Source organism: Branchiostoma floridae, unplaced genomic scaffold, assembly GCF_000003815.2.
Source record: "Branchiostoma floridae strain S238N-H82 unplaced genomic scaffold, Bfl_VNyyK Sc7u5tJ_1465, whole genome shotgun sequence".
NCBI lineage: Eukaryota > Metazoa > Chordata > Leptocardii > Amphioxiformes > Branchiostomatidae > Branchiostoma > Branchiostoma floridae.
Genome location: NW_023365724.1, coordinates 295,801 through 305,576, shown reverse-complemented (window position 1 = coordinate 305,576; position 9,776 = coordinate 295,801). Strand labels below are relative to the sequence as shown.

Genomic DNA, 9,776 nt, shown 5'->3' with positions numbered 1-9,776 from the left:
CAAGCTCCGGGTGATTGCATATGGTTCACGGACACTGTCACCGGCAGAGAAGAATTACCACATGCACTCGGGGAAGTTGGAGTTCTTGGCTCTCAAGTGGTCCATTACTGAGAAGTTCCGAGACTACCTGTACTACGCCCCATCTTTTGAAGTATATACCGACAATAATCCACTCACCTACGTTCTGAGCACGGCCAAGTTGAATGCGACAGGTCACCGATGGGTGGCAGAGTTGGTGGACTATAACTTCAGCATCAAGTACCGACCTGGGAAAGCCAATGCAGATGCAGATGTGCTGTCAAGAGTACCAAGTCCAGGAGATGCTGAGCAGTTTATGGCTACCTGCACAGAAGAAGTGAGTGGTGATGTACTGAGTGCCACCACCCAGGCCATGCAGGCAGTGGATCAAGGAGATGCCACATGGATAAGTGCTATCACTACGAACATTGACAGTCTACCACCTGAAGACAAGAGTGCAAGTATAGGACCATTGAGCAAGAAGGAGATCGGTGAAGCGCAACGTCGGGACTCGGCCATTAGAAAGGTGATAGAGCTGAAAGAAGGGGGGAGGAATCCCACTACCCGAGAGAGGCAAGACAACTCAATTGGTACAAGAGAATACATGCGGGAGTGGAAAAAGCTGCAGATCGATGATGAGGGCATTCTCCGCCGGAGAGCTGGTCCAGTACTGCAAGTAGTGCTCCCGAAGGAATATAGAAACATTGTGTACCAAGAACTACATGACAAAATGGGCCATCTGGGAGCAGACAGGGTTGTCAGCCTGGCAAGACAACGGTTCTACTGGCCAAAGATGCAGAGAGACATAGTTGAATACTGTACCTCCAAGTGTCAGTGCATTAAGCGCCGGAAGCCAAACATTCCAGACAAAGCCCCACTTACTAACATCATCACCACTGAGCCGCTACAACTGGTGTCCATTGACTATGTCCACCTTGAAAGGAGCAAAGGTGGCTACGAGTACATTTTGGTGGTTGTGGACCATTTCACACGGTTCGCTCAAGCATATGCAACCAGGAACAAGTCAGGGAGAACAGCGGCAGAGAAGCTCTTTAATGACTTCATTCCTAGATTTGGGTACCCTCTCAAGATTCACCATGACCAGGGAGCAGAGTTTGAAAATAGGTTGTTTCAACGCCTACATCAGCTGAGTGGAGTGTCGCCCTCGAGAACAACTCCGTATCACCCCCAGGGAAATGGTCAGGTGGAGAGGTTTAATCGGACTTTGCTAGCGATGTTACGTGCTCTCCCAGAATCCCAGAAAACAGATTGGAAGGCGTCTCTTAACAAAGTGGTTCATGCGTACAACTGCACCCGACATGAGAGCACTGGGTATTCGCCTCACTTTCTGTTGTATGGACATCACCCCCGCCTGCCAGTGGACCTTCTGTTCGGGATTGAAGACAAGGAGAATGAGGTTCAATCATATCCTGAGTATGCCAAGAAATGGAAACGTGGCATGCAGGAGGCCTACAGGATTGCGAGTCAGCATGCCAGGAAAACAGGTGCAAAAGGGAAGAAGCAGTACGACAGAAGGGTGCACGGTCTCAGTCTGTCCAGTGGTGACCGGGTCCTTGTTCGAAATATGACGGACAGAGGAGGACCGGGCAAGTTGCGTTCCCACTGGGAGGACAAAGTCCACATCATTGTGAAGCAGAAGGGGAAAGATATTCCAGTGTATGAGGTACGCCCAGAATGCAGAGAAGGAAGGTCAAGAGTGTTGCATAGAAATATGCTACTACCGTGTGACGGACTGCCTCTAGAGGTTCCAGTGGACAAACGAAGCAAAGAGAAAACACCTCAAAGAGAGGACAAGAGGAGTGATAATGAGGAAGAAGAACTTGCAGACAACAGAGTCGAAATTGGACCTGAACAAGAAGACCAGAGAGGAAGTACAGGTAGTGAAAGGGATGAAGAAACTGATGTTGAAGTTGAGTCTGAGGACCAGCCCTGTGTGTCTCAGGGTGCTGAGGATGTTCCAGACCCAGCAGAAGTAGAAGAGAACAGACCAAGACGAAATAGGAGACCACCACGGACTCTCACATATGATGTAGGTGGCCAACCAGGCTACTTGAGAGTACCAACGGTGAACACAGTAAATGCAGCAGAGTGGAATGTGGGGACACCATGGCCACTGAACATGTGGAACGCGGGAGCAGGGCATCCTGGGCAATTATATCAGTCGTGCCTTCACTTTGGACAGTTAATACCGATAATTCGCATGTACGCGCCCAGCTAAGGGGATGGAGTACCTGTTATTCGTGTGGACTGTGAACTGCTATGGATTATTATTCCAGTGGATTACTATTCTTGTGGATTACCTGCTGTTATTGTGGATATTACTATTCCTGTGGATTACCCGCTGTACCAGTGCCGCTGTGCCCGTGGATTACCCGCTGAATGAGAAGAGTCTCATGGGACAATTATATTGTGGACAGTAAATGCAAGGTTATTGTGGAAAATCATTCCATATTTGAGAGACATGTATGTTGGTTATTTATAGATAACAAAGAGACTGATGGATTCCAGTTGTGTGGACTCTGCAGGACTTCCAGCTCAGAATTTAGACCAGGCCTAATGTTGTGTTAACTGTTCTAAAACAGTCAGTATGTTGGAGCTTCTGTTAGTAGCAGTGAAGCCAGTTTATTGAAGATGCTATCTGTGCCAAAGTTAAAGATGTTATCAGTGCCAAGGTTAAAGATGTTATCGGTGCCAAAGCTAAAAAAAAAAAAAAAAAAAAGAGGCTAACGCAAAGGAGAATAGAATAGAATATATCCTTTATTTTTCATAGTACTAAACAACCATATATATGTGTTCATTAATAGTTTCTTATTGTTATTGTTATTGTTCCGAGACGACTTTAAAAGAGGGGAGAGTGTTGCCATGTAGAAATAACCCCCTTTATGGATAATGGGATAGTCCGGGCCGACGCGCATGCGTCGGGGCAGTAGCCGGGAAAAGGAATAAACATCAATTCACGTCGTTTCAACTCCAGTCTCCTAGTCGCTCTTGTGTCACCTCTGGGCTCCCTAAACATCATCTAAAGTGGACAGAACGAGGGTAACATATGTGTTCTCATATGTCGAGATAAGTCAAGACTTTTGAACTGTTCTGTAACCACACTCCCCACACATGTAGGGTTTATTGCCACTGTGTGTTGCTATATGATAGTCAAGGTGGGATTTCTGTCCTGCAGAATACTCGCACTGGTTACACTTGAAGGGTTTTTCACCCGTGTGCTTTGCCACTATATGCTTGTCCAAATTGGGCTTCTGTGCAGCAGAATAGTCACAATTGCCACACTTGTAGGGTTTTTCTCCAGTATGGATTCTCATATGTACCAATAACCTAGACTTTTGAAATGTCCGGTACCCACAATCCCTACACATGAAGGGTTTTACACCAGCGTCTTTTAAGTTGACTTTTTGTACTTCTGTCTGATCTTCAGCGTCACTTGATTTGCCGTCACAGTCAATCTGAGAAACTCCGGTGGGAGACCCATCATAGCGTTTCTGCCCTACTCCAGTGTGAGACCCGTGTCCTGCCGTTGTCATGTCTAACCTAATAGGAAAATGTAGAAATTATTTTTAAGTCATCATGGCATTGAAAATTAATCAATTAAGTTATAACTTTGTCAACTAACATTACAATTCAACCTAATTTCGGCGTGTCTTGTGAGAAGAGAAATGTTACTTTCTCAACTTTTGATACTTTTTTAGCTTGACGAAGTTGTCACAAATCCCTGTCAATCTCGCTTAGAACCTTTCTTATATCAAATAGGATCAATTCAACCCCACATCAAGAAAAATGGCAGGGAAATTTGTACAGTGTGGTTCTGGAACACACTTGCAGAATAATAAAGGTAGAAATTTTAGAGTTTAGATACCGACTGTTCAGACCCATAAAGATACTAAAATATATATATAAGTTACAACAAAGATGATATTGTAACATAATTCTTACCCTCTTCAGCTGGCCCTCTAAAATAGTAAAATCAAATTTGATGAACACAACAGATTTAATAAAAAAAATCTGTTAGTAATAACTACCCTGGAATCCAGTCTACCGTGGATTGTCCAGCCTACCTTCGGAGAAATGAGAGTATTTCCGTCGCCAGGGTAATCTTCCACATACGTACACCCGGTAGGGGTTTTGCACGGCTGGGCAGTTCAACTCCCACTGGGCAATATCTAGCCTCGCTAACCGACCGTGTGATGGATATTTTTTTTTTTTTTTGATCCGGTTAGCTGGGGCTGGTACCCAGGCTAAGCAAAGTCCTACCGCGTGAAAATCCTACCGGCGCCGAGTACTGGGTGCAGGCGATCACCCCGGCAGCAGAAAGCTCCATCTGCCCCGTAGAGAGCCTACACGTAGCTACGTTGGCCGCCCAAGCCTACCTAAGCCACGTTAGGACTGGATTCCATATTAAGTAATAGCTGAGCAGATGATGTAAAAGGACAGATTTCCCTACAACCTGCAACGAGCTAGAAAAACAGCCCCACTCTTCCCCTGGCTACTTCATCATGCCGCATAGCTAAGCTTTCAAACGTCACTTAGAGGTATTCAACCATGTGTGTTTTACAGTAAGAAAATTAACTACCTTACATGGCATTACATAACAATCCGTGCCCTACAAGTACCCTACAAAAAGGCTATTTATGTCCTTAAAACGAATACGTTGCCTCCTGCATAACGTTATGAGGGTCGCACGCATATTTGGTTTCGCCCCCCCCCCCCTTCATTTTCCACCATAGTCATATCCAGAAATATCCTATAGATTATTATATTTCTCTGGTTTTCTTCCACAGAAATGACTTCAAACCCTTACAATCGATATAAAAATACTTGGCTGCTCGTTAATAAGTCATACCTGTTTCATATGAATAATGATGCTTTTTCTTCTCACTCAAACCGGGACTCGAGCCGCGCGGTCTTTCCGTCGCATCGAGGGGTCAGGGGTGAAGTAGTGCGGGTTAAAGGTGAATAGATTGTCCTGATTGCCCTGAAAGTAGTTTTATTCCCGCCAACACTTTAGAAGGATCATCACTCACTGTTCGCCGATGGGTTGGCGTGTTGTTTAGACTTTGATATAGGTGAAGAATATAGAAATAGTAAACTAATTTCATCACGCTCTTATCTTGTAGTTTTATGATATTTTATAAAGTTCTATAAGGGTAGTAACGTTACATGTGTATACTAATGCTAACGTCACATTACCACAAAGGGTCCGTCCGGACGGCTTTGGGGGACAACAAGAACAACAAAAAAAAACGTACACACAACAGTTCAACGGCATTTAAAAAAAATCTATTGACAGAAACATGAATTTTTCGTGCCCGCTAACAGCCTAATAGGGTCACGGGTAGGAAATGTGACGTAGGCCAAATGTAGATCGTAATAAAAATGAAAAAGAAAAAAAAAAAACAAGTGCTTTAAAAAAAGCTGTACCTTGCCGGGTAGTAGGGATTTCGTCAGGAAAAGGTACCTCGGCGCTTCACCAGTGTTCATCAGTTAACATGAGGATCACATCAAAACAAGTGCTTTTAAAAAAGCTGGCATTTTGCCAATGTTTGCGTGTGTGAACGTTTTTTTTTCTAGTTATTAGAATATAAATAGAACAGAGTAACTAAACCTGATATTGGCGCATGAAGAGATTCACATATGTGCCTGAACTGCAGCAGATGTAGACGCCACCTGTTAAAATTTGCGTGAACTGCAGCAAATTTCACTACACATTGCCTGTTTTTGAGTGAGCTCTGTTGCGGGGCATTTTTAAGTTTTTCTTTTTTTTAATTTTTATTTCTATTCGGCAAAACAACGAAGCGGCGAATCCGTTAACCAAAGAAATAAATTGGTGTGGCCAAATGGATGTAAAAATTAGTATTTTAATGGATGTAAAAAAGAAAAAAAAAGTTGAAAAAAATCTACCTCCCCGGATTCGAACCGGGTGCATTGGTTTAGAATGCGTAAACTTTACCACTGCGCTAGTGCGAACATGTTGAAAAATGCCTGATTTAACAGGTATACAAATGTTTGGCATGGATTGAACAGGTCCGTTCATCTCAACAACCTCATTAACATAATCTATGTTAGATAAATTATTGGCACAATAAACCGGTATTGTAAAACTTTTTGACCCACAATGAGTATGCATTATTCTTTATTACAAAATAAATTCCTTCTGATGCAATTTTTGATATATCTTTATGATAAACATGGGTTAAAGCGTAGATTTATTTACGCTGGACCACATACGTCAAAAATACAGTTTTAATACTGGCCTGCAATGTACTCTTGTCTAACTAAGCCATAAAATTGGGCAAAGAGAAAAGGGCCTTTTGAAGGGGCCTTTGGAAGGGCTGGGTTAACATTGAACCATTGATTGAACCATTGATTGAACCATGTAAAGATCGGGCCTCATTAAAAATTGCACAATCTGTTGTTCAACCTGCCTTCCTAAATCACATTACTGTTATATAGAGTTACATTTTTCTAGAGCAACCTTTTGGTTTCTCTTTTCTTATATCTCTTAATGCATGAATCGGGAGGAGACGATGACATACCAGAAGAACGATACGTAATTCCTGCTAAATATTTATTTTTAAAATGCAATCATATTTCATGTAATTAATAGAATATTCATAAGTGAAATGGTGTGCACAAAGATGCATTCCTTGGTTCCATGTGAATAGATATACCAAACATCTACAGGTACTCTCAGTAATACAGCACACAAGTTCTGAATTTGTAAAATAATAAGACAAGAAGAAAAACTGATTGTTTCTTTTGTCTACTCAATTCTTTTGACGGTTCATAGTGTGTTAGGACTGGACCTATAGCGGTACATTCTGTGCTGACAGTCCTTAAGTTGTGAGGACTGGGCCTATAGCCATACATTCTTTACTGACAGTCCATACTGTGTGAGTACTAGACCTATAGCCCTACATTCGGTGCTGACAGTCCTTAGTGTGTTTTCACAATCTTTACACCTGGACACTTTTTCATTACATTTGTTCTGGCTTTGTCCGCCGTTAGATAAATCTAGAAACATAAAGACTTTTGTTGCTATGACCGCAAAGAGTTCCGTTACTATGATCCTATAGACGTCTGTTGCTATGATCCTGAATACCTCTGTTACTATGGTCGTCTATGATCGTAAACAGTTCTGTTACTATGATCGTGAACATTTCTGTTACTATGACCGTAAACAGTTCTGTTACTATGATCGTAAACAGTTCTGTTGCTATGATCCTATAGACTTTTGTTGCTATGATCCTGTACACCTCTGTTACTATGATTGTAAACAGTTATTTTGCTATAGTCCTATAGATCTATGTTGCTATGATTCTATATATTTCTATCGCTATGATCGCAAAGAGTTCTGTTGCTGTGCTCCTTAACATTTCTGTTGTTATGATCCTGTATAGCTCTGTTTTTTTTTATAATCGTCGAGTTCTCTAATGTTATGATAGCAAAGAGTTCTTTTGATACATTTTCCTTAGTTACTTATTCTCTTCTTTCCATGATGGACTGTGATGTGTTTCCACCACTGTGGTCAGAAGGACAGACTTTACAATGCAGTTATAGAGTTTGAGCTTTATTTTTAGGCTGAAGTATTTGGATTTCCAAAAAAAAAAAAAAACATGGAGGCGACTGACGGAACTCTAGCTTTGCCAAGCCTGAATGCCCTTTTGTGCTCCTCTGTCAGCATTCATAACACTGCCTTTGACTTGGTATGTAAATTCTTCCACATTTCAGTGGCTCTCTGTCAATACGAATGGTAGTTGTGTGTTGCACATCACTTGGATTTTTTTCTTTACTGCCCAGTTTCTTTGGCATGTTTGTCGCGAAGACTGTTTTTTTCCTGTAACTGGTTATAAAAGGAAGTTAGGGCTGCGAGATAATGAGCAAAATCAAGCAAGGTCCTCAGGGTAAGTATTGGAGGTCAAGACTAATCTGATGTTGTTTTCCATATCACCCGTAATTAGAAAAAAAAAAGAGGGGGGGGGGGGGTTCCCTGCCTTACCCCGGAGTTGACATAGAATGGCTCACTCACACTGTTTTCAAAGATTACACTACACTGAAAGTTTTTATACAATATCCCAATGATAGCATCCTTTTCTTTTTTAGCCATTTGTTGCTATGATCCTACATATGCCTGTTGCTATGATCCTAGATATTTCTGTTGCTATGATCCTAAAGAAATCTGCTCCTATGATCCTAAAACTTCTGTTGCTTTGATCTTAAAGGGTTCTGCTGCTATGATCCTAAAAAAAATCTGTAGCTATGATCCTAAAGGGTTCTGCTGCTATAATCCAAAAAAAATTATGTTGCTATGATCCTGAATGGTTCTGTCTCTAAGATCATAAGGGGTACTGTTGCTACGATTCTAAGGGGTTCTGTTGCTATGATTCTAGATACCTCTGTTGCTATGATCGTTATGGGTTCTGTTGCTGCGATCTTAAGGGATTCTGTTTCTATGGTCTTAGAGACTTGACTCACAACCATATCATACCAGGCACTGTAACTGCGAAGACGGCCTCATGATATGAAAACTTTGTTCCGCGCAGAAATTATCAGTGGTCTATAAATCCATCTCACCTACAAATGTACTATTCTCAGCAAACCTAGGGCTCTGTACACAACTGAAATGTTACTGAATTGCTACTGTAACCCAATTCATAACCTTTACAATCATCCACAAACAAAAATATATCAGGACAATTAAATGCCCAAATAGCAGCGCCTTTTCTTTGACTTAGTAGGAAATTGATTACATTGTAAACAATATAATACATGTATAAGGCAGAAAAACAGCTTTAAGACCCTTACACCGCTGTGTGTTTGAAATATCGAAAAAGTCATCGCTGTCACAAACGGTGTGGCCATGAGAAGCATACTGCTGATGTTTCCCGGGGTTTGCGACGTAATTGCCATGACGACCCCCTAAGCAATGTGGAAATGCTTGCAGAATGACGACCATTGCAATCCCCATCAAGACTTGCAACGTTTGAAAAACATGAAATATGTCAACCTAGTGTGGTAGCAGGTGCCTAATTGTCCCAAAGGCTGTAGAATAGACAATGTCATCTGCCTTTCACGTTGACCTATCGTTTGTTCATGGACCCGGTCCTAGAGACTACTCTAGTCAGGGAAGCAGAAAGGTGCCCCAACCACATACTTCGTACACGGATTTTCTATGAAAATGACCTGAAATTCTCTAGTGAAACATCATGCTATCCTGTTTTGTGTTCTGATGATTTTGGCAGAACTATTTGGCATTGCCTTTTATGGTGGAGCCATTGTGATTTATTTTTTTCTGTTTTGGTGAAAGTTGCTACAGCAGACAAAAGTGGAATTTATACTTAACAAAATAGCCGCATCTGACCCGATACTTCAAGCAGTTGAAGTTGTAAAAAATTGTTAAATGAAATAAAGATTCGTGCATCCATAAGTGTGTGTGTGTGCTATTGAAAAGTTTAGGTGCAACTGATGGTTAAAATCTTCATACCGGTGATCATGACCAGTGATGACTACATTATTAGTGGTGCTGTGTTGGATTTTAGCGATAGCCTGAGACCGGCCCTATGCCTGGTCTATCTTATTCTAATGGTTCTGGTCATAACCACCGGTCACAACATCAGCTGTGGTGTTTTGATTGGATTCGGTGATGGTCTGACTGGCCCTGGTCTGTCTGATCATGTTTGGTGGTCACCACAACTGCTGAGACTGACCTTCGACTTTGTACTTTTTGAAGC

General features: G+C 41.9%; 1 protein-coding gene across 1 annotated transcript; it reads right to left on the bottom strand.

Annotated features, from left to right (window-relative positions):
• Positions 1–3,092: 3,092 nt before the first annotated feature.
• Positions 3,093–4,987, bottom strand: LOC118407774 (zinc finger protein OZF-like). The gene is made up of 2 exons (XM_035808291.1): positions 4,889–4,987; positions 3,093–3,579 (listed from the first exon to the last, which is right to left on the bottom strand). Exon 2 carries the CDS (start codon positions 3,570–3,572, stop codon positions 3,111–3,113), a length of 462 nt encoding a protein of 153 aa, XP_035664184.1. The 5' UTR covers positions 3,573–3,579; positions 4,889–4,987; the 3' UTR covers positions 3,093–3,110.
• Between the last annotated feature and the right edge of the window lie 4,789 nt (positions 4,988–9,776).